The 26,031-nt window shown below is 37.8% G+C and overlaps 1 protein-coding gene across 4 annotated transcripts in view; it reads right to left on the minus strand.

Moving 5' to 3' along the window:
• The window catches only part of piezo1.L (piezo-type mechanosensitive ion channel component 1 L homeolog), a 96,490-nt gene that overhangs the window by 28,739 nt on the left and 41,720 nt on the right, over nucleotides 1–26,031 (minus strand). For 2 of the 4 annotated variants that reach the window (XM_018241505.2, XM_018241503.2), the window contains exons 7-23: nucleotides 24,409–24,622; nucleotides 21,622–21,790; nucleotides 19,236–19,331; nucleotides 18,676–18,766; nucleotides 14,967–15,058; nucleotides 13,214–13,474; nucleotides 11,815–11,926; nucleotides 9,987–10,165; nucleotides 7,804–7,952; nucleotides 6,849–7,025; nucleotides 6,661–6,764; nucleotides 5,973–6,133; nucleotides 3,973–4,149; nucleotides 2,139–2,264; nucleotides 954–1,154; nucleotides 607–811; nucleotides 401–505 (exon numbers count right to left, since the gene is read on the minus strand). In XM_018241505.2, coding sequence (XP_018096994.1) covers nucleotides 401–505; nucleotides 607–811; nucleotides 954–1,154; nucleotides 2,139–2,264; nucleotides 3,973–4,149; nucleotides 5,973–6,133; nucleotides 6,661–6,764; nucleotides 6,849–7,025; nucleotides 7,804–7,952; nucleotides 9,987–10,165; nucleotides 11,815–11,926; nucleotides 13,214–13,474; nucleotides 14,967–15,058; nucleotides 18,676–18,766; nucleotides 19,236–19,331; nucleotides 21,622–21,790; nucleotides 24,409–24,622 — 2,619 coding nt within the window. The remainder of the gene's footprint in view (nucleotides 1–400; nucleotides 506–606; nucleotides 812–953; nucleotides 1,155–2,138; nucleotides 2,265–3,972; nucleotides 4,150–5,972; nucleotides 6,134–6,660; nucleotides 6,765–6,848; nucleotides 7,026–7,803; nucleotides 7,953–9,986; nucleotides 10,166–11,814; nucleotides 11,927–13,213; nucleotides 13,475–14,966; nucleotides 15,059–18,675; nucleotides 18,767–19,235; nucleotides 19,332–21,621; nucleotides 21,791–24,408; nucleotides 24,623–26,031) is intronic. The other 2 variants (XM_018241504.2, XM_018241506.2) reach the window with 2 other exon arrangements.

Genomic DNA, 26,031 nt, shown 5'->3' on the forward strand with positions numbered 1-26,031 from the left:
AGGGGACATTCTTGAATCATCAGTTATAGGCTATGGGCCTTTTATGTGGACACTTTTCAGTGGGGACCAAGAAACCTGAAACAAGGACTGATGGAAACCCAATGCTGTAGGGTGAAGCAGAAGATCGATAAAGCTAAAGCTCCTAGTGGTGATTTGCTTCTGCAACTATAAAATTAAAGCAAAACCTGCTGCAGATGACTTGCCATTATTTTAAGCGCCAAGTTTACAACCGTGTCTTTGTGCAAGACGACAGAATTTTAATGGGAAGCATCTACTTAAATTTCCTGCAATCTGCAACGATACATTTTCCTCATAAAAGTTGTGAAGACAAAATATCATGAAGAGCATAGTCCTAAGCAGGCAAGAAACACTCCATCATCAGCTACCAGTTCTAACTTACTGATAAGGTTGACAGATTTGGGTGTAGTATAGAAGTCTGGAAGGTATAACCACTTTATCAGCGCAGAGTTGACAGGAACAAATGTGCCCCACCTCCAGGGATAATCTGGCAGAGAAAAGGAAAAGGGTAAGCAATCTGCATGCTGGTTCTCTTTCTAAAATTTAGATAGGATGATATGATTCCAGCAGTTACAAATGTCCTCCTACCTATACAGAGTACTGGAGGAATGCCCAGGCAGATCATGTACTGCCACAGCAGGAAAAAGATCAGGAACACACAGTATTTAGGCCATAATTTTGCAATGTTGACTCTCTGCCGTCGAGTAAGAATCACAATCAGCCAGCAACCATGAAAGATTACCATAAAGTTCATCCTCTGACCAATCACATTCACAGTCAGAAGGAAGCAGATCTAAAAATCATCAATAAAAACACAGAATGCCGTTAATACTTGTTCATCTTGGAAAATTAACATTCCTAAAATGTAGGTATGAAATAAACAGATTATTCAGATCTCTGTCTCCTGGACTCCACTCACATTCCTAAGAACTCACCTCAAGACCAAACTTATAAAAGGAATAGTTGATAAAATATTTGATACAGCTGAACAAGCCTTGGTCCAAGTGCTGTCTGTACACATCTGGGAATACAGCTTGAATGTGTGGCTTCTCAAGCTGGTATCGTTTACGGTAAAACTCCTGATGCCGATAAACAATTGCTTCAAATACCAAAAGTAGGAGGATCTGCAGATGATTCTGGATGGGAATAAAAGCAAAGCTGATTTACAGACCACAAGAAAGAGTTATCCACTTATAATATATATGAAGAGCTCTCAATAGCTTCCTCTTTTGGCAGTTACCTCCCTTCAATTACGAGTACAAATATTTTTTGTACCATCTCCAGGTTAAAACAGAAAACCACTACAGTTTTGTTAAAAAAATTAAATAATTCAGCCATTATGGGGGTTATTTAAGAAATTGTATGCTACTTGTGTAGAACCCATAGCAAACAATCAACAGGTAGCACTTGCTGCCAACTGTTTGAAAACAAATATGATTGGTTGCTATGGGTTACTAGATGTAGGAAAGTTAAAGGCTTTATAGTCACTACCCTATATGTTTCTGCAAAGAGTGAGGTGGTGAACCACTTCATTTGTCTTTATGTATTTATGAATACAATACAGATTCCGGGAAAAAGAAAAACAAATTCTGTGCACACAAGCTGAAATAAATGATAAAAACATAAGCCATTTGTATTAAAAGTAAAATATAGCCTGTTTATACATTTATTTGTAAACAGGAAGTACTAGAAGCATTTAATAAAGTAAATATTTAGTGCCCACCACATTTACATAGTAATGTACAAAAATCATGCTTCTGCGTGCCACTAAAAAATGTGTTTCCTGTCTGCCGTGAAAGTAAGCTATAGCCATTGCTGGGAAAATAGGGCAATATTCTAAATTAACCAGATGATATCACTTCTGTTGTACAGGGAACAAAGCCTGTTCCTGTAGGGAAGGATAACTACCCCTGTGAACTGAAGTTAAACATGCACAATAGATGACTGTGGGAACTTTGTCCTGGGTTTACCATAAAAGGCAGGTACAAGCCAGGCAAGCTGAGTGGACACTACTTCATTCTTGACAACTTTTAAGCCCTATATATAACTATCTTTACCTAATGCACAATATTCAGCATTTAAAATCCACTGAACCAAAATTAACAATGCAAAATAAATACCTGAATGTAACCTAGGTTTGAATAACCTTTTCGGACTCCAAACCAGTTTGCTGGATCTATAGGTGCTCTGTACAGGGTGGAGTCCAGAATCTCCTGCTGTAGGAGACTGGTGCTATTAAGAAGAGGCTGGAAAATAATTTGTAAAATTAGTGGATGACAGCTGTATACCAATATCAAGTGAGGCACAATACGCCTGTATCATGTATGTATGTATATATATTTTTATTTGTAAAGCGCTCCTTGAGGGTAAAGCACTGTACAACAAAATGTATCATGATGTTATGAAAATGCATATGCATATATTTCTAGCTGAACCATTCTATCAACTGTTGACTGCACCTACTAAGATAGATAGGACCTAGTTAGTAAAATCAGAAACTCTACATGGTAAGTCAAGTTTTTATCCGACTTTAAAGGAACAGTTCAGTGTGAAAATAAAAACTGTGTAAATAGATAGGCTGTGCAAAATAAAAAATGTATCTAATATAGTTAGTTAGCCAAAAATGTAATGTATAAAGGCTGGAGTGACTTTATGTCTAATATAATAGCCAGAACACTACTTCCTGCTTTTCAGCTCTAAGGGGTAAATTTATCAAAGAGTGAAGTTCCGCAGCTCTCAATTCATTTCTATGGGGTTTTGAAAGGCGTATTTATCAATGGGTGAAGTGAAAGTTCACCCTTTGATAAATATGCCTATAAAAATCCCATAGAAATGAATGGAGAGTGGCGGAATTTCACTCTAGTGACGGAACTTCACTATTAACTTCACTCTTTGATAAATATACCCCTAACTCTGAGTTAGTCAGCGACTTGAAGGGGGGCCACATGGTATATTTCTGTTCAGTGAGTTTGTAATTGATCCTCAGCATTCAGCTCAGATTCAAAAGCAACAGATACGACCCAAGTCTCTGATTGGTTACTGCTTGGTAACCAGGGTAACCAGCCAGTGTAAACCAAGAGAGCTGAAAAGCAGGAAGTAGAGTTCTGGCTAGTATATTACACATCCAGTCACTCCAGCCTTTATACATTACATTTTTGCCTAACTAACTATATTCGAAACATTTTTTATATTGCACAGACTATTTACCCAGTTTTTATTTTTACAGTGAACAATTCCTTTAAGAGACCCTGAGTTGTCAACTAGGTGGGAAAGGGGTAGGGCTTGTTTGCTGCCTTCATCCCAGTAAACAGAGGGTTTTGCAATTTTTGAATATGGGTCAGTCTTTTTTTCAGTCTTGCCTACTATTTCACAATATGTAAGTGCAGTAGTTTTACAGTACAGCAGCTATCAAGCTCTACACAGGCAGACACACATCAAATAAGAGGGTGCATTCTCCCAATGTGTAACGTTATTCCTATTAAAACTATTGCACTTAATAGATTTATTAGAAAAAGCTTCCTACATCTTCCTCTATGCTGCTTCACATGGCTGGCAATAGGTCCTTCTAGTTCCACTAATAAAGCCAAAGACATCTACAAATCACAATCAAAGCCTAGTGCCAGTATCTGTATAAAGTCATCAGGAATAGTTTAAAATGTCCAATGCTTTTATTGTTTTTTTACCAAAAAGTGCATTAGGCAGTTAATCTGAAAAGGGCTCATTTCGCATTTCCTTGAGATTAAGCCAGATTGCCATGATTAAATTTGTTTTACTTGTGATGATCCAAAATTTAGGCAAGTGGAAGGCATTTTCAGGAGATTTGTCACCCACAGTAGAACATATTTACCGTGGGCAACAAATCTTGTGTGCCAGAACAAGCAGAAACTGTATATAAAACTGGTGCAACTCTGTACCAATATATGCCCCAAATAGGCCATACTATGTATGACTTACCTGAGTGCAGTTGCTAGAGTACTCCAGGGGGTTGACAACAGTAAGCTGGTAAAGCATTTTGCAAACAATGATGATAGAAGTCCAGACGGTACAAAGACAGGAAGCCATGTGTTGGAATCGGGAGAAAGGCATAGCAAAAGCCCACAGGACCACAAACAGGAAATTCATCACAGATACCTGTGTAAAAAAGTTTTTTGCCACACATATCAATGAATTCTGAACTTATTCCAAACACTAATATTATATCAAGAACCATAGGAAATCCAATTTTAGAAATCCGAAAGAACAAGCAAAACTTGGTTTACTGGGGTTTCAATATGTTAGGTACCCCCCTCCCCCGTGAAATTTTTTTCCCTGGTGGCACTACATTTTGGGGAACAAATAACTGCTCAGAACTGCCATTTTAATGATCTTTCCCATTCATCCAGAGGGTAGACTAAGATGTTTATAACTACAGTAAAGTAAAATTCAAAAATGTAAGTTTAAGTCGGAAAAAAGAAATGTGAGGCAGTTGCATGGCATGATGCTGCACTACTTTTTTCTGTGTGCTCTACATATTTTCCCTTAAAGGAGCACAGGGTGCGAGAGGGAAAATATGATGTGATTGGTGTGCCCAAAACATGGCAAAATGTTTTAGACCAGCCACTATTTTTGATTTTCTCAGATTCTCTTTCATTTGGTATGGTACCTATGGATTGGAGAAAGATCTCAGCCTGGCAATTATAGGCCAGTAAGTTTGACATTAGATGTGATCTATTTGTATTTTGCCAAAGCGTTTTTTGCCTTCCTCTGAATCAACTGGTAGTTAGGCAGGTTAAAAAAAGTTATTAAAGGGGCAGATTTATCAAGGGTCGAAGTACAAAAAACTTCGAAATTCAACCGAATTGAAAAACGTCTAATTCAAATATCGAATTCGAAGTTTTTTCACAGAATTTGGCAATCCTACGATCGAATAAAAATCGTTAGATCGAACGATTTTAGCGTACGATCGAAGGATTTTTATTCGATGTGTAAAGGAAAAGTTTGTAGATGGTCCCCATAGGCTAACGATTTTTACTTCGAATCGAAGTCGAAGTAAATTTGATGTTGTAGTATCCTATTCGATGGTCGAAGTATCCAAAAAGTTACTTCAAAATTCGAACTTTCTGTACTTCGAAAATTCACTTGAACCTTAGTAAATCTGCCCCAAAATGTTGAACTTGATGGACGTGTGTTTTTTTTTCAACCTAATTTACTATGTTACTATGTACTATGTTACTATGAATATACTTAGTAATTCCATTCATAGGGGTTAAGCCAACAGAGACCGCTGTTACTGGATCTGCACATCTCATGAAATTTTCAATCCAAGACCTGATGGGATTGCATAACATTCTATCCAAATTGCCTCAAAGTGATGCATGTACAAATGGCTGGGTAGTAAGGTGTACAGCTGGCCAAACTACCTGACAAATAAATGCATGCATGCATGGCTACACTATACATAAACTGACAGATTCAGTGAATTATCATTTAGCGATAATTACGTAATTTTAAAAAGTGGGTTTAAAAGGGTAAAGGGCTGCTATTATCTTGTAATAACTCTTATATGTAATTATCTGTACAGCCTTGGTAAGTCATATCTATTAAAAATACGTTGCAAGATTATTATTGGTTATTCAGATATTTAAAGTGAAACTGAATGACACATTTCTAGTAATTATAGTAATCATGAAACATTTCTAGTAATGATAGTAATCATGCAATTATCCCTAACAAACCTCCAGTACACTGTTATTTTAGAAACGTCACCTATTCAGGGGGTGTGATCCTCCTATTGGTTGAAGTACCATTTACATTTCTACTCTAGCTGGAGTGTCAGCCCAGTAAGTAATCCTTCAGAGGTAAATTGGTTAAAGTTTAGTTTAAAAAAAAAAAAAAAGCATTGTTGGAGCTAGGCGGTTCATTGAACAGAATATTTCACTATAACTTTAATCCATAATTAGTACATTTACCCTTACCTCTTGCACTGCAACCCACACGCTATACAAAGCAACCAGTTTCAACACATGGAGTTCCAAAAGCCTCCAAAGGAAAACCTGTAGTCGGTGTAGCAGTTCAGAGAACTTAAAGAACAGGACAGAGAGGCGCTGAGTCACGAGGTCCCATTTACTTAGATCAGCTGTAACCATACAAGATTGATGATATGAGTGATATAAGGTGACACGCTAAGATATGCCTGTTTAAATCTGTTATTTAAAGACAACGGTACAGTAAGGGGTCTACTTATCATGCTGTGTAAAAAGTGGAGTGAAACTAACGGTTAAAATCTAATTGCTCATTGCCTGCTGTGGAGTTAATTATCTACACAATTTGAAGCAAAGAGAGAATTGCCAGGTTTCGCCACGAAAAAGACTCCAATGAGTGAAAAATATTGTCACGTAACAAAAAATTTTTGTTGCCCATTGACTTCAATGCATTTGGAGAACCTTTCACCGTTTCTTGCATTTTTGGCGAACCAAAATAGGTTTGATTCTCCCATCAATGAAGAATGCCTCTGGCAAAGTAAGCATTATAGCTGTTCCCACTGCAAAATGCAGTTATGTACAATATAAATGTTTTATTGACAGACGGATAAAAATGAAGGATACTTATCACAAATAAATGGAGTACTATATATATTTTTAAGCAAACTATTTTCCATCCCACCTTCATGTGCAGATTCTTCCTCCCCCTCCTCCTCCTCATCATCTGCAACACTGCAAGCACCAGCTTTCTCTTCTCTCTCTTCTTCCTCCTTTGGCTGTCCACTACTAGAAAGACATATTCTCATGAAAGAATTCCAAGCACCTACTTTACTTCTCAACAGCAGCAGAGTTAAGTTTAGCTGTGCATACCTCTCCTGGCTTTGGAAACTTCCTTGAGATGAGGCATGTGCCAAGTCTGTCATGTGCATAAATGGCTGATGAAAGTAGTGCAGCTGGAGAATGCAGGCAAGGAGGAAGAAGCCTGGTATAAGGATGCTGGTAAAAAGTTCCGACACGCTAAACATCTCCAGCCCAATATCACCCAACCTGTAAAATAAAGTACAGTGCTGGGTGTGGCAAAGTGATATGTTTACTGTTGATAGGGGTTTGTCAGACACAGACAATAAGTGGAGTAAATAGAGTGGACAAATGACTGGGAAGTAGGATATGCAGAAGTCAAAAGAGATAAGGATTGTGGTATAGCAGAGGAACAGAAAGGTTTGTATACATAGTGAAGAATAGACTGTTGCAAGCAGAAAATGATTGAGGAATTATTTATACATAGAGTTGAGGAATTATTTATACATAGAGTTGATCAACGAGGGATCCAGGCAGAAAGGAAATGGAAGCTAAACTACCAGTGGATATAAAGTTGACAACCTATTGCTTTATAGACACATTGGTGTGGTGGTAGCCAGCAGGAAATTGCTTTGCCCACACTGATGCATTGCAGAGTCCACAACACACAAATCCTCTAATCGTACTAAAAAGGCCTCTTTCTGCAATTCCACACAGTTATGCGATTCATATGGTTTGGGCTTCATGATACCAATCTTGGGTAAGGACAAACATTTGCTACATTATTATGCAGACACAATTACACTGCATTTCTGGTAGATGCACTTTGCATAATGCACCATGTTCTTAAATGAGGCTTAGTGTTATTGGCACTGGCCAGAAACTCTTCCTCTACTACTTAGGTAACCCCATGTGGCAGCTTTTAGTTACAAAAATAGAGGCTTCCATTTAGTGCCATGCAATAGGGAAACAAAAAAAGGAAAATCAGGGAGCAATGAGGATACTTGAGATTAAAGAGGGTGCATACTGCTCATCTGTAAGGTTGGTCAAGTTTTTCCAGTAAACAGGGAACTCTTCAAATTGAAAGGTGTAGATGGCGATAAGAACCAACATTGTGTAAGCTACAACTAACCACCAGAAAAAAGTCAGCAGCTTCCTCCACAAAGAGTAATACACCTACAAAAAAAGTAGTAAAAAAGGTTAATATTTAAATAGACACTGAATTTTAAGTCACTACAGGTAATACCCTCTACTGTAGGGCAAATAAGTCAATCCCATCATCCACAGCAAACAAAATCAGAAATGTACACTGGAGGCCTTATTTATCAAAATCCGAATTTTTCTATCTTAAGTCCAACCAAACTAGATTGGAGCTTATTTATTATTAAAAAGCACTATTTAATCAGATCAGGGAAAAACCTGAATTAATCGAGTGAAAATCCGAATCGTGTGATTTTTTTTTTGTTTTTTAGAGTTTTTTCCCCGAATCGATCGATTTTTTCTTTGTTTTCCCTGAAAAGCCAGAATTTTTATGATTTTTGGCTGAAAAGTCAGAAATAGTTGGATTTTCAGGCTAATTCCAGAGCAGACCACAGAAAATTCCAAATAGTATAGGGACATCTCCCATTGACTTATATACAACCTCGATAGGTCTGAGATGCCGGATTTTTAAATTCGGACTTGTTCCATCCTCTGGGTATAATAAATCTCGAAAAATTCGAGGTTTTATTTTCCACTCCAAATTTATATTACATAGTAAAAAAAACTTGAATTTTTCACGTTTTTGCCATTTAGACTTTAATAAATAACCCCCTCAATGTCATGTTATTATGGATGCACCGAATCCAGGAGTCGATTCGGGATTCGGCCGGGATTTGGCCTTTTTCAGCAGGATTCGGCCAAATTCTTCTGCCCGGCCGAACTGAATTCGAATCCTAATTTGCATATGCAAATTATGTGCGGGGAGGGAAAAATGAGTGACTTTTTGTCACAAAACAAGGAACTATAAAAATGTTTTCCCCTTCACACCCCCAATTTGCATATGCAAATTAGGATTCCGATTTGGTTCGGTATTCAGCCAAATCTTTCGCAAAGGATTCGGGGGTTCGGACGAATCCAAAATAGTTGATTTAGTGCATGCCTACATGTTATCAATCCTTATTACATTATACATAATATTATTTATTTCAATAAAAAAACAGAACATCAAAGACAGCTAATTGTTTAGACAACAGCTAGTCCTTCATCAATGACTTCTAAGATAGGAGTTCTATCAGTTTTATTATGGATGCAATAAAGAATCCAGAGGAATTCCCAGCAGCTTGATCGATTTTTCAATTTATCAAAACATTCTTGATTTTTATTAACTTTTTCCTGACATTAGGAAAGTTTTTTTTATTTATCACATTTATCAGCAGCAATTACTCCATATGTGTTCAATGCCTTTTCGCTTCATGGGATGGTAGTGCTCAGTGCTACACTATTGTCCACCTAAATTCTTGCTTGCAGATGTGACTCTTATGTGAATACAAAAGATTTAAAAAATTAATTTCCACACAGGAGCAAATAACTCCAGTGTAGATAATAAAACGGTTAATTTCTAAAGTGTCTATAAAAATAAATTCATTGGCTCCTTAATCGTTAACAATAATCAATTTGACACCTTTAATATGTATAAGGAGGAGAGAGGAATCATATGACACATTTACTTTGCCAATAGGTGTGGAAATGTTGAACAATGACTCTAGGATAAAAATAATAAATGCAAATGTAACATATTTACATTACAAAGACATGCACATCTCTACATATACAGAAAAAAAGGGTGGTGTAAACACAGTCAATCTTCTTCTATGAGCACTTAAACTTCAGCAACATGGGAGTAAATGAATTACATTTACTATTACATTTCCCATATATGCATATTAATAATATGAATTATTGACTATATATAGACAACATGATAATAATAATTAATATCCATGTTTCTGGTTATTTCAGATTCAACTAGACTATAAGGGATATTGGATTGGGAAATGTTGAAACAATCTACAAAATATATAATCTACATATAATAAAGTAAATAAAGTAAATAAAAAATAAACACAACCTAAATTATGAAGTAAAAGAACGAGGATTATAATAAAATCATTTAGTAGTACAATCACAGAAAACATGGCAATAGACAATTTTGAAGTAGCCATGCCTCACCTGAAAAGACACCAAGCAGAGTAGGAATAGAAGCATGTAGACTATCTTATATACTACCAGTCTGCCAGCAAAGCTGACCACAATAAACATGCCTCCACACACATAGATCCAGTATTTGGCATACAAGCTCTTCACTTGCTCCCCAAAACGTTTTAGCAAGTTATTTTCTTTGGCAGCATCTTGAAGAGTAGAAAGAGTAGAAAAGACAATGGTCTACTTAGGACAGTTTTGGATTCTTAAAAAAAAATCAAAAAATATGTATTTTTGCAAGTTTTATGCTCCGTAAATCCAGACAATTTTTCCACAACAATTTGTGTAAGAAACAGTGGGAGGGACAGATTCTTTAGACTCTCTGGGAGAGATTGTGTATATAACAGTAGGAGCAACCAGTACAGGACCTCCTGCTAAGGTGTAAAACCACAAATATGCAAGAAACAATTAACACACTGGGCTCATTTACCAACACTAGGCAAATTTGTACCTGGGCAATAACCCACGGAAACCAATCAAATCTTTGATTTCATCATCCGCCCCACAAACAGCTAAAAAAAAAAGTTAATCAATGATTGGTTGCGCAACGTTACTGTCTAGGTGCAAAGCAACACTGGTGAATGAGCCCCACTACAGAATAAACTATGACAATTATTATTTAGTGAACATGTATTACAAATAATAACATAAAAATGATAATGTAAACATAACACTGGCTTTAAAAATTGTTATACCGTTATAATACCAACCAATCAAAAAATCTAATTTCCAATTTATAAATATGTTTCAAAGGCTACATCTGTATTAATGCCTTCCTAATTTTACAGTTTTTGGGCATAAAATTAAAGGGATGTTTAACCTTTTAGTTAAGTTTTAGTATGTTAAGGGTCAAGGTACACTGGCAGATTCGGGGAGATTAGTCGCCCGGCAATAAATCTCCTCTTCTTCAGGGCAACTAATCTCCCAGAACTGCCTCCCCTGCTTTCCCGCCAGCTAAAATGTAAATCACTGGCGGGATATTCGTTTTCTGAAATCGCCTGAAGTTTCCTCGTGAGGAGAGGAGATTTGTCGACTGATCTCCCCAAATCTGCCTGTGTGCCCTGACCCTTAAGCAACTTTTCAATTGGTCTTTGTTTGTTTTAGTTTTTTTTATTATTTGCCTCCTTCTTCTGACTTTTCACAGCTTTCAAACGGGGGTCACTGACCCCATCTAAAAAAATGCTCGGTGAGGCTACAAATATTCTTATTCCAGTCTCTTATTAAAAATCAATGTATGGTTGCTAGGGTAATTTGGACCCTAAAAACCTAGACTGCTAAAATAGCAAACTAGAGAGCTGCAGAATAAAAGAAAAATAACTCAAAAACCACAAACAATAAAATAATGAAAACCAATTGCAAATTGTCTCAGAATATCAATCTCTGAATCATACTAAAATTTAAATCAAAGGTGAACAATTCCTTTAACTTCACCTTTTTATAGATATGTCCATGAAGGACAAATATAAAAGCTTTTAGCCCTACAGCACCCAGCATATTTTAATTTCTTCCCAAATGTTAATAACAGCAAGTAGTATGAATAGCCTCAAGCATGTTATCAGCAATCATTATGATAAATGATTATCACAAAAATATGCAAATGATATTGGTTCTTTTGCAAGACCAACCTACTGATTTCTAGCTACTGCTAAACCATTACTCCAGGAATCCTTGTGTTCCACATAAGTCTAGCCACTGGCTAGCGAAATGCTGGCTACAATTTAAATACAATTGAACTTCAGTATGACTCTTAAACAGAGTTAGACACAGGTTTGAACCCAAACATCTGCCTGTAACTCACCTGTCGCTGGCACAGTCACCTCCAGGAGCGGGGACATAACCTTCTTACGTTTTACAATCTTTTCTGTTACAAACTGGTGCAGAAGCAGCCAAAATGTCAGCGTGTAGAGAAGCTGACAGGGATATAAAAAGAAGAAAAACTCAAGCTGATAAATAAGCATACATGGTAAAATAAAGAATCATTTGCCATTAAGTTAACTAATTATACATTTTATTTCTAAACACAAAAAAAATTAAGAGATTTAAGATGAGCTCCAAAAACAGTTGTACTAGAAAAGTACATTAAAAAAAATCTATTTCATATTATCTAATAGTATTAGGGATGCACCGAACCGAGTTTTGGTCCTAATTAGTGACTTTTTTAAGTACAGTACTAAGACAGAAAAAGATTAGTTACATGTACCTAAAGCAGTAAATATCTGTGTAATATGCTCCATATGCTGCGTGTGGTTTAAGAAAAAACAAATATAATGACACAGTTAACATATATGATTCAACAGAAGTGCAAGTAATGCCTAAATAAACATTTTTATTACACTTATGTTACAGAACTGCTGTTCCGTTTCCTGTGCCTCTTAACTTAGAGCTCACCAGTGAAACTACAGGTATTATTTAGAAAGCTCAGAATTACAGGAAGGCCATTTCCCATAGACTCCAACTTAATCAAATAATTCAAAATTTTTATTATGATTTACCTTTTCTTTGTAGTTATAAAACAGTATCTTGTACTTAATCCGAGTTAATTAGATATAATTAATCCTTAATGGAGGCAGAACAATACAACTGGGCCACATTAAGTAAAGACCCCTTATAAGGAAAACTCCAGGTCCCAAGCATTCTGGATAACAGGTCCGATACCTGTTCTACTTTCCCTTGGATCAGCTACAAGGAATTGCCCCATAGGCCACCGGTTTTAAAAATGACAAAATAAGTACAAATCTTTGCAAGGTGGGCACCAATATATTAGCCAGTAACGACATTGTCTGATATATTGGCGCTCAACCTGCTAATCTCAGTTCAGAGCTTAACTAGAGGGAGCAGATCATATCGAAAATGTTTTTAATAGGCATAGGGATTTTTAAATACTATTTGTTTTTGTAAACAGGGCATGTCCACCTCACATCTAACCCTTCACCCCATTCCATCTTCAGTGCATTTATTTTAATGCATCTTCTTCAACACATGAGGAAGGAGGTACACTTTGTAATATTAGGATGGTCACCCTGGGCAGAACATTCCTCTAGGAGAAGCAGGTGAATTTTTTTTTCAACTACATATCAGTCAAATATAACACAAGGATTCGATTTTCATTTATTTGTGGTTTCCTTGAAGCATTTTAAGCAGTAATCTGGCCTAGCAGAGAAAAACAAGGCAGGGAAAGTGTTAAGTGAATAGGTTACCAGTGCTCCCATGTTCAGGCAGGGGTAAGGTGCGCGAACCAATCCCAGCTGTGACAGCTTCATAAAGCCAAGTTGCGTGGGAAGCTCTTCCTTCAAATCCATACTCCAGACATACTGTAGGCTGCAGAGGGTCACTCCATACAGCAGAATAAAGGGAGAGCACAGCATTGCAAACTGACTCCTGTTCCTCACCATCCAGATTATACATGCCCACAGCAGAAGAACAAAGGTCAGCCAGCTGTGATACGTTATGCTCCACACCTATAATATAAAGTCACAATATCAGCAAGCAGTACCCCATATCACTCTTAAAATTCACATTTACAATGAATGCAAATATGCCCATTAATTAAAAAAGACTGGAGCAAAATGCAATGTGATGAAGGGTGGGTAAACCCCCCCCCCGAAACGTTGATCTTGTTGGTGGCACAATAAACTTGGGTTAATCCCAATCTGCTTGATGATAAAGTGTGTGCGGATCCGTATTTTCCTGTATCTAGGCAAAGGAAAGCAACACTGTAGGAATCAGTAAATTTAAATTAGCAGATCTTAAACACAAACCTTAATACAGCTGGCTGAGCAGCTATAAAAGGAACCTGCTACTACCTTACTAATGTAGAAAAAAAAAAGAAAACTGCACTGTTATTTAGTGTAATAATATAATCTATACATACCACATAAGCAGACCAAATTCACTCTAACTCAACCACACATTTGATCTAATAACAATATATTGTGTACTTGGCTAGGTGTAAAACTACTGACTAAAATTGTGGTCTCTTATTAACTGACTTTCTGCTGCACTTCCTTTCCACAATGTTTTCCTCCTCTAGGAATTTAGTCCAATTTACGCAAAGGGGCACATTTACTTAGCTCGAGTGAAGGATTAGAAGGAAAAAAACTTTGAATTTCGAATTAACTACTTCGACCTTCGACTACGACTTTGAATCGAACGATTCGAACTAAAAATCGTTCGACTATTCGGCCATTCAATAGTCGAAGTACTGTCTCTTTAAAAAAACTTAGACCACCTACTTCGCCACCTAAAACCTACCGAGCACCAATGTTAGCCTATGGGGAAGGTCCCCATAAGCTTTCTAAGTATTTTTTTCTCGAAGGAAAATCGTTCAATCGATGAATTAAAATCCTTCAAATCATTCGATTCGAAGGATTTAATCGTTCGATCGAACGATTTTTCCTTTGATCGTTCGATTGAACGAAATGCGGTAAATCCTTCGACTTCGATATTCGAAGTCGAAGGATTTTACTTCAACGGTAAAATAGTAAATGTGCCCCAAAATGTCCCAAGCACATCTACTAGCTACTATACAAGGGAACTTTTTACATTGAGATGCAAACAGCTAGTATATTACACTGGCCCTTTTTCCCTTGTATATTCTGCACCATCATATACCTGGACCAGTTTTCTGTGACAATGACAGCTACAAAAATGTGACACACTGCTGCTACCTTTAATCTAATATCACTGCTCTATTCTTACGGAACCCCATTTTCTCCTAATAGAGCAATTTATTTAATTTAGATTATATGTATCCCCAAATACCAGCTTTAAAAAATGTACTAAAGTGCAAAGGCTATGTTAAAGTTAATGGCACACAGAGATTCTGTTACCTGTAGGAAAACTCATCTCTGGGTGATGTAGCACAGAGATGAATGTAAATCACAGCAAGTAAAACGTATCAGTTTGCATGAAGTTGCAAAATAGAATAGAAAAGTTAGCGTAAATACATACCATCATAGCAATAAGTGCACAGACATAGATTTGGCTCATTATTACATGAATCATCAGGTGAAATGATGACTGTTCCTTGGTTGCAAGCTCGTCTGCAAAAGAGACACAATTTAAATAAAACATGCCCTACAATAACTGCCTCTTTTCTTCACTCATATGAATTTACTAAATTACCTAAAATGCATGTTGAGTGAAAACTAGTATGGCTTACACCAATTTTTATCCCTTGTTATTTATATTGGGCTGGATAATCCCCTTAGGAAGTAATATTTAGGAAAAAAAGTGTTTAGTTACATTCTGATCACCACTAACTACTGTATGGGGAGTTTTATGGCATATTTAGGACCAAGACTATAAATATAACCATCAAATGCAGAGAATATAAGAATGCATGCTTCAGGGAATATGAACAAGTTCTCATGGTAAGTATGCGGAATATGCTGAAGTTACACAAAATACTCATGGGTTTGTGTGCATTACTTAACTAAAACAATTACAGCATGATTGAAAGGAATGCAGAAACCCATCAGAAATCCAATTGTGACGCATTTAACCAAAGGACAGAAGATGTGACATTTAACATGATCACTAACTAAACAACACAGGTTGAATGACAATATATATATATAAGACATGCCATTTTAGGGAAAACAAGTATGCATAAAATGTTTTTTTAATCTGAAATATGCTTTTCCCTGGTCCTCTCCTCCTCAGTACTACCCGGGATAGCCCCTAGCCCCTCCCATTGCCCTCTGTCAGAAGAACCCTCCCATGTAATTATCTAGTGTACAAGTATCTCTCCAGCACTTACCCCCAGCGTCCTTTGGAGCTCAAATTTTAGGATTTTTGTTAGGGGAGTAGCATGGGCCTGCCCAAAAGGCGTCCCTGGAGTGGGGTTTTTCCTCCATACCATCTGCAACCGATGGAGGTTTATTTACCCAAGCCGATACCTCAAGCTACTGCTCCAATCCACGGCTGTTCCCTGCTTGCGCAGCTTCACCCGCCTGCTCCAAAAAGCATCCAGCAGCTGAACTATGATTCACAGCATACTTGTCCTCCTATTAGGAAGCAGGTTGGAGGATGTGGAAGGGTTTTTTGTTTCTTGCCAGAGTTCAGCTCTTCCCCAAAAGAGAAAGTGTAGGTATCCCGAGAAGCAATCGTCAAGGGGAAAAGCTCCATCTAACACAAGGCCAAACACTTCAGGTTATCGGTCCTTTCGAAATGCCACAGAAGGGTCCAAATCGGCAGCTTGGAAAGGGGGTCAGTCCGGATTCTTTAGACAGAAAAAGAACAAGGGTACCAGAACCACCTGCCGACAGTTCTGAAGGTGGTGGTCCCCAGGAGCTTGCAGTGGGAGGAAGGCTTCTTCTCTTTCAAGACTCCTGGGAAAGATCCACAGACAACAAGTGGATTCAAAAGATAATCAGCCAGGGGTACTCACTGGAATTTCTAACCACTCCTCCACTACCGTTTTTTCGTCCTTCTTCTCTTCCAAAGAATGCTGTGAAGAGACATGCTCTCAAGGTTTGCCTAGCTCAGCTAGGCCAACAAGATGTTATAATCCCAGTACTGACATAGGAGATAGGCAGAGGAGTATACTCCAACTTTTTTCTGGTCCAGAAGGCATCAGGGGCCTGGCATCCTATACTGGATCTGAAGAAGGTGAACAGGAGTCTAAGGGTCCAGTGCTTCAGTATGGAGTCATTAGAAGCAGTCATGAATGCACTTTCCCCAGGGGATTGGATGTGCACCTTAGACTTTAGGGCGCTTATCACCACATACCAATAGCTTCCCGGGATCAAAAATACTTGAGATTTGCAGTAGGGGAACGGCATTGGCATTTGGTCTTTCGATAGCACCAAGAGTATTCTCAAAGGTTATGGTAGCTTTGGTGGCTCAACTGAGATGGAGGAAGATTCGCATTTTTCATTACTTGGACGACCTCATCATGATTGCTTCATCCAAGAAGCAGATGGTTCTCCACCGGGATCAGGTGATTTAATTTCTCCAGTCTCACAGCTGGGTTTTCAGTTGGCAGAAGATCCAATTGGACCCAACACAGAAGATTGTGTACCTAGGGGCAGGGCCCTCAGATTTTCAAGAAGATTGTGAGCCGATGGGGTACTCCAGTAATCGACCTGAGGGCAACCTCCAGGAATTAGAAGTGCAAGCGTTTTTTCTCGAGGACACCGGACCCAGGAGCTTTAGCAGTGGATTCACTGTAACAGACATGGCCCCAGGATTTATCTTAAATCTTTCCTCCTCTTCCTCTGATTATCCAGAAGATAAAGGAAGAAAGAGCGGAAGTGGTATGCATTGCTCCATGGAAGTTACCAGGGGACGATCCGGTACTGATGCAGACCCAAGGCCATGGTCTCTTACGGCATGGAGACTGAGTGGCAAAACCTAGAGGCACAGGGTCTATCATCTCAGGTAATTAAAACCCTCCTAAGATCCAGAAAACCCACTACTAACAACAGATATGGCAAGCTGTGGGAAATCTTCTTGAAATAGGGAGAAAGTCGAGGAATGCCTTCAACATCAATTTCCATATCAACATCCACACTGAGAACACAAGTATCGGCCATATCAGCTTTCTCAAACGTAAGATGGTCCCAGAATCCATTAATTATCCGTTTTTTCAAGGCAGCGGTGAGGATTCTACCAGTTAGAAGACCGTCCTGTCCACAGTGGGACCTGCAGGTGGTACTCAAGACATTAACAGTCCCTCCGTTTGTTCCCTTGGAAGAAATAACCTTATGGTGGCTAACCTTAAAGGTCTTGTTCCTTGTGGCAATTACATCAGCCAAGAGAGTAGGGGGAACTTTGAGCATTGAGGTACGATGCAAACAGTCCGGTGTTCTTTCCTGACAGAGTCCTGTTAAAATTTGGTTCCTCCTTTAAACCCAAGGTGGTTTCCAGTTTTCATCTTAACAATGAGATTTCCTTGCCAGCATTTCCCGAGGAGGGGACAAGCTCAGAACTGAAGGCCTTGGACCTGGCAGTTAATGTTAAAAGATACTGTCAAGCAACTCAGTCCTTCATAAAGGCAGACACACTTTTTGTGCTACCGGCAGGAAAGAGAAAAGGGGAGGCTGCTTCCACTACAACCATTGCAGGTTGGATTAAGAAGGTGATAAGGACACCAAATATATCACAAGGACGACAAGAGCCAGTGCCAGAGCCATCTTGCTTTGGTTCAAATGTTCTGAAATCAGCTATGGTGTCTCAATAAAATTGAAATGCATCATTAGACTCTTGTTTTAATTCCCTCCCAACATCCAAGAAGCTTGCTACATCCCGGGTAGTACTGAGGAGGAGAGGACCAGGGAAAAGGGAAAATTGTATCATAGTTACTGTAATTTTCCTTTCCTGGTCCTCTCCGTATCAGTACGTTCCCACCCCATGCAATGTAAGAGAAGCTTGTGACTAGACGCTGGGGGTAAGTGCTTGTACACTAGATAATTACGTGGGAGGGTTCTTCTGACCGAGGGCAATGGGAGGGGCTATCCCGGGTAGTACTGATACGGAGATGACCAGGAAAGGAAAATTATGGTAAGTATGATACAGGTTTCGCTTATTTCTTACACACATCTCAAATATAAATGTGAAAGATGAAAAGAAGCGTATTTGCATGAAACACTGTGCATGACTGATTTTATATGTGCGTTTGTTCAGACACAAGCCTCAAGCGGGTAATATTCTGTACCAGGTAGTTGATCAGAATTACTTTGGATCACGTGAACAGTGCAGTCTTGGGGATTAGCCTCTTCTTCAGTGTTCATCCTCTCAAGCATTGGCTAAACAAACAAAAAAGTGGGAATGTAATAGTAAAAGGGAAAAATCAATAAATACAATATATTATTATATATATATAATCAATATATAAAAAAAATGTAATAACAATTGTGACTTCTCTATTCAAACAAACAGGCATATAATAGGCATATTGGAACATTCTCTTCTTTGCGTATTTGCATGGAAAGGGGACATTTTGTGTAATAAAAACAAGACTGTGCCATTGCATTATGCATCTCTAAATATAGTTATACTTCGAGAAGTTGCCATTTTGGGGTGAACAAATTTTGGGACAAAGGTTATAGAAAATTCTGATGGTGGTCCCCTTGCGCTGGTGGCACCTGAGCAAATGCCCCTTTCGTTCATTTATTAAAATGTCATCATATTTTGGTGTAAAATAAAGAGTTTAAACTAATTAGAACGAGCACATTAGCTCAAATAAGGAATGAATGTTAATAAGAAGGCTCTTACTCTTGTTTCTTCTCCTACATTATAGGGCTCCTTTGGATCAATATCAGTCAACTCCAAATCATCCTGCTGAGATTTATGAAGGTCACACCCTGAAATCTAAATACAGAACCTATTTTTAAAATGGACTTTGTCAGACTTCTAAAGCTCAAACGGCGTTCTGTAACTTACTATAGTATGTAAGCGGTTAATGTTAGTTAAACCTATATACATCTTTCTTACATTGAATATAAGACAAGGGGACACACAGTGTTGGCTCTGCTGCTCTCGGCCTGGGTATTCTATTCAGGCTGAGAGCAGTGGATCCGCTCTGCGCCCCAACTCCATTTATTTAAACTCAACCACTGCTCCACTCCACTGTGTTCACCTGCACGCAAGCAAAAATGGTTCAGTTGTATGGAGCTGCAGCTGGGGCACTGAGCGGATTTGCTGAAAAAAATACACTGACAGAGCAGTGGAGCCAAAATTCCATGTACCCATGGCCTTACAGTATAAGTAAACCTTTAAAATAAGAGGAACTTTTGCAATATACATTTTATTTATTTTTTTAATTCTATTACGATATTAAGGGATACATTCAACATGAATTAATTTTGTTACAACAACACTACCTGTTGGTCATTTCCCAACCATTCGATTTCTCCTCCCATGTCTATCGCCTATAAGGAAGGCAAGGAGGAGAAATTGAGCGCCGCATGATGGATTGCCAGATCACCTTTTCTGAAGAGGAGCGCAAGTGGAGTTTCGGAAAGTTATTTCTTAATAAAGACTTAGCAATATCAAAGTTTAATTTGTCTTTGGGGTTTTTTTTTCGTTGTATACTAACGATTTTTTTTTTTAAATTATGTTACTGGTCCTTTAAGCACAAAATGAAAAACAGTAAAAACACTGTAAAACCAATAACTTGAATCACTGAAGTGATCAAAAAAAGCATGAGATTCTCCACATTATTTGCAAACAAAAAGGGGAAGATCATTAGACATAAGATATGTAAATACAAAAAGAAACAAGATGAAATGTTATTGGAGGAGTGCAGCGTTTCACAAATCTCTTGATTCAGAAAATGAAGAGCTGATGCTCCAAGAAGCCAAAGGCATTTAATTGGAAAATACTAGGGATGCACCCAATCCACTATTTTGGATTCGGGCGAAAGATTCGGCCAAATACCGAACCGAATCCAAACCCTAATTTGCATATGCAAATTAGGGGTTGGAAGGGGAAAACATTTTTTACTTCCTTTTTTTCTAACAAAAAGTCATGCGATTTCTCTCTCCTCCCCTAATTTGCATATGCAAATTTGGCTTCGGTTTGGCCTGGCAGAAGGATTCGGCTGAATCCTGCTGAAGAAGGCCGAATCCCGAACCGAATCCTGGATTCGGTGCATCCCCAGAAAATACATCCTTTTTTCCTTTCAGATACTCCAGCACCCATAACAGTTTCCTCAGGAACTGAAAAACGTCTAACTTTCTCAGTTTCCTCCCAGTATCTCTGTTCACATCTCTTATCTTACATTTATCAACCCGTCTTTCCCCTCTCACTATTTAAAGTTTAAACTGATAGTTCTTTGCAGCTCTACCATTCAAAGTATTCATTGGTTTTAACTACAAGTTATGAACACCGGCTTTTTCTAGCAAAACAACTGTCCCAACAAATCAGAACTTTTTAGTACTATTTTTGAATCCAATGTGAAAATGTAATAATAGGTACATACCAAAAGCAAACATCTTATTTGGGTTACTGCACCTGTGCTACTTATTAAATTAGATGTATTAGATGTCTTCTATACAGCACAAACATGTTTAAAGGGATCCTGTCATCGGAAAACATGTTTTTTTAAAAACGCATTAGTTAATAGTGCTACTCCAGCAGAATTTTCAAAAGAGCAAACAGATTTTTTTATATTCAATTTTGAAATCTGACATGGGGCTAGACATTTTGTCAATTTCCCAGCTGCCCCAGGTCATGTGACTTGTGCCTGCACTTTAGGAGAGAAATGCTTTCTGGCAGGCTGCTGTTTTTCCTTCTCAATGTAACTGAATATCACTACAACTTGCAGTACAGCAGTAAAGAGTGATTGAAGTTTATCAGAGCACAAGTCACATGACTTGGGGCAGCTGGGAAATTGATAATATGTCTAGCCCCATGTCAGATTTCAAAATTGAATATAAAAAAATCTGTTTGCTCTTTTGAGAAATGGATTTCAGTGCAGAATTCTGCTGGAGCAGCACTATTAACTGATTCATTTTGAAAAAAAAATTTTTTTTCCCATGACAGTATCCCTTTAACAGTGCTACTGTGGTTAGATTTTTGTTACTTGTATTTAAAAACAATTAAACTGTAACAATAATCACAGTTTTACCTTTATATGTTTATAAATCACTTGTCTCACCTTCTTTTTGTTAGAACGCTTCAGTTTCAGCATAGATATTACGGAGTAGTAAAGTAATAATAAAATTCCAGGATGGACGTACACTGGCCAATCAAGGTTTTGATTCAGAGGGTCATTGGTACAGTCTGTAACATTGGAGTGACTGATGATGTCATGCAGCCCAAATAACCTGCAAAGAAGCATTCTCAGTGAGAAGACCCTACAACTGACCGTGTTTCCACTTTTACAGTCATTGCAAACAATGTGAAATCAAACAAAACCAACATTAAGATTCCTTGGGCAATACAGTTGTCAAAAATGATTACCATATCTAACATATCTTGCTAAAAAAAAAAAACCTGTTATTTATTATTACAAGTTTTAAATAACTTCTTATGATTGTATGGGGTAATTGTGGTTTTATGGCAAAAATAACATGCATGCTTTGATATATATACTGATGATAGCAGTCACTTCTTTAACTAGGTGTTAGTTGAAGTGGTAAGAAAGCATAGCTCTAGTGAAGTTTATGATGTTATTTCAATAATGTTAATGACAACCTTTAGAAAGTTTTAAAAACTGAAATTTGAATTTTTGTATACATTTTCAAAACCTATAAAGGGGATGTATAGGGGGTTATTCATCAAAGTCCGAATTTATCTCAATATTTTCTGCTACAAACTCCGATCAAATCGGCTCGAGTTTTTTACACTTATTTATTACTACATTTTCCCGAAAATTTGTTTGAGGGAAAAAATCTGATTATCACAATTTTTACCCAAAAACTCTGAAAACGGGTTATTGCCGAAACCCAGCGTGCATCAATAAATCATTGGCATTTCTCCCATTGACTTATATGCAACCTCGACAGGTCTGAGATGCCGGATTTTCAGATTCTGACTTTTCCATCCTCTGGGTTTTGATAAATTCAAAAAATTCTTGATTTTTTAAACGTCAAATTTTATTTTAAAAAATCACAAATTTTTCGTGATTTTAGCATTTGGAGTTTAGTAAATAACCCCCATAGTGTAGATAATTTGCATGAGGTGATTCTCCATAGCAGAATTTTTCCAGTTACTCTCTATTTTAAGTTTAGTTAATATTGGAGTGTTAAGTTTAATTTTTCACCTTATTTTGTATTTCTAAAGCAGCTCGGGGGGGGGGGTTGCCGACCCTGTTACTGTTCTAAATTGATACATTTAGTTGATACATTTCTTATGGTTGGCTCTTGGCTCTGCTGAGCAGAATCCCAGAATGTTTCATTAAAGGCAGCTGTTAGAATTGATACAATAGTTGCTAATATGCAACAGATACTAATGAGAAATGTATTGACTAAATGTTGCAAAATTGTAACAGTTCAGTATCTAATTCCAATGTTGTTCAACCCAATTGTAAAATAGGGTATATGTCCCCTTTAATATTTGCACAGCCACCTATCACATTAATAACTATCGGGGGAATGTAATATGTTTAGCTAGTGCCAAAAACCTGTGCAAAGACACTTGCTAACATTAGCGACCATGTTTGTGTCCTTTTTGACCGATTACAGACCTCAACGACTTCATTGCAAAGTTTGCGACCAAATGGATTTTGCAAATGTTCACAGTGCATGTAATTAAATTTCACAATTGCAAAGTGTTTTTTGCAACAAAATATTTAACGAAACTCCAAAGCAGGTGTTAACGTTAAACCTTTGCTTAGTGATAATATGCAATGTAATATTCGCCAGTGACTGATTTTACATTGCGAAATATTCGTAAAGTTGCCGTTTTGATTACATTCCCCCTTATGTGTTCTGGGGTAGATAAGTATCATTTTTTTGCACCCTTCACATCTTGGCAGATTAGCTCCTGGTTGCTTTTTGTAACAGGTAGGGTAAACAGGGGCAAATTCGCTCCTTCCTTCAAATTCTAAGTTTTGGCCAACCTGTATTCATATCAGTGGGAAGCAGTGGCTAGAAGGAGTTATGTTACAACTAACAACAATATGCCACAGCTATAATGGCCAAATCCACTAGACAGGGTTTTACCTGCATATACAATGCATACCATAACTTAAAGAACTAAAAAAATATACAGAAATCTGGCCAATTAATTATCCCATGGTACACAGGGGGTGGGAGCTATTTCCTGAAATGTATTTCATTACCAAATGTGCTCCAATAAAGATTACAATTTAGGCTGCATGTATCATTAATACACAGGTATAATGATTTACACATACAGTATGGAAAAATTAACACAAGTAATATACATCCCCAAAATAAGTCCAGTAACCTGGCTACTCAGCTACATATAAACAAGGACAGAAATTATGGAAAACCCTAACTATAAGGTAAGGGCCAGACAATAGCACTGCCCCATTGAACTTCCGCTCCTGGTCTTACTGCACCTGAAAGCATTGTTTATTCTCGGGTGCAGGCAGATGTGGTTGATTCAGGCACCGAAACACAACATTTTGTATTTCGCACTTGAATTTGCCCACAGTTAAAAGGCTAGGGGAGCAGTAGGGCAGTGGATTCTCTGCCTGCGGAGAGTCCGCAATGTATTACATCGTCTGGCCCTAGCCTAAAGGTCTCTTATTTTAAACTAAATTGCTTAAATGTTATTTTGTTAAAATAAATTACCAACATTTTTCTTTTACAAAACTTCTCGGTCAACTAAAACAGACACATATGGGTTTCTAAAGTTACAGAAGACACAGGTCTAGGACTAGGAAACATACAGCACATGCATAATTATTTGACACCCACTTATATAAGCGAGTATACAACACAATATGGCTAATACAGTAGAAGTTGATACAAACCTTGCCCATAACTGGTCAGGATGAAACATTTGTTGGATGAAAGGTGTCTGATAAATATAAAGGCAGATCATATGACCTCCAGTGAAGAACCCAACAATGACACAGACAGTATTAAAGCCTAGCTGGCTTATAGGAAAATGGCAGGCCCACCATGTGCAGAGACCAATGAAAACCACATAATATGGGGCTGAGAAAGCAGAGGGCAACGTGATACCTGAAAGGATAAAAGAAGAGAGTTAAGTCAGGGATAACACAAGAGTTTCTGAATGCCAATTTTTGGCTGTGGATAATAGCTTTATATTAAAAAAAGGAAAATAAAAATAAAAACGATTGGCATACCTACACTAGTTAAACATTTACTAAATGTTTTAATAAGTAACAGGACGTGGCAGATGTCACAAACTGGCATCATAATTCATGGGAGGGGAGAAAACTGTTAAATATAAAATACAGTTACATAAAAACACTCTGCTGCAATAGCCAGGACTGAATGCAAGTCTATTAATCTATGCCACAAAGTTTGTTATAATGTATTTGTACAATCCTGGCTGATATTATGTTATAAATCATAAAATTTAGGGGGGAATTTACAAAAACATTTTTATTTTTAAGCAACTGTGAATACATTAATTTCCACAAATGTCAGTCATGATTTGAACTGAAAGAGCAAGTTCAGGTAAAAATTGCGAAAAGTCACAGAAACCATAAATTTTTCTACAGGTTTTAGCTGGAGTATGAATTGTTTGGAATTGTCGCAGATTTGTCACATAATAAATCATGCAAAGCTACGCTTTTTTCCAGTGACTTTTTCAGGTTTTTGGCAACAGAAAACTTAACCTGAAAAAGTTGCGGTTTAGTAAATGCCCCCTCTTGTTTATATAAGTGGTTCCGTTCATGCACACATGCTGACGGACGGACTTCCTGTTTTTAGCTTAAACCTCCTTGCTCCAGGCATGAGCATGCTCAGTTCGCTACTCTTCCCCCCTCCCTCTTTTCTGCTGTATTCTGAGCCCAGAGCTAAGTGAGCAGGGAGAGACTCAGGCAGGAAGTGATGTCACACCAAGCTAATATGACAGTTTCTATCCTAAACAAACAGAGAGAGCTTCTAGAGCTGTTTACTCAGGTATGGTAAAATATTCTACAGAATAAATATAGCATTCTAGCGTGCACTATTGCAGCTAATCTATTGGCAATAAAATGCCTCTGTAGCTTTCCTTCTCCTTTAACATTGTTTCAGAACCTTAATACTATACAGATTGATAATTACATAAGATATTTCCGTACATGAAGATAAACTCATGCATTCCCCATGTGATTCCTTGGTTGAGTGGAAGGGCCTCTCCAGGGACTCCACACCTTATCAAATTTGTTGGTGGTACCACTGGCTTCGTATGTGAGCTTAATCAAAGGTATGACAGAATCAACTAAGTTGATCCAGGAACAGGGGGTATTCTACGCCAAGAAATTATACATTTCTTGGCGTAGAATAATAGGGCCTGGAATCACAACCTTGCATGGGCAGTAGGCACTAGGTGCTCAACTACTCCCAGTAGACAGACAATGGGAGATAGCACCTATGTAAATTCAAGGGTGGTTGCAAGGGAGGCCATTACCTGAGACCAC

The sequence above is a fragment of the Xenopus laevis genome, chromosome 4L (assembly GCF_017654675.1).
Source record: "Xenopus laevis strain J_2021 chromosome 4L, Xenopus_laevis_v10.1, whole genome shotgun sequence".
NCBI classification, from domain to species: domain Eukaryota; kingdom Metazoa; phylum Chordata; class Amphibia; order Anura; family Pipidae; genus Xenopus; species Xenopus laevis.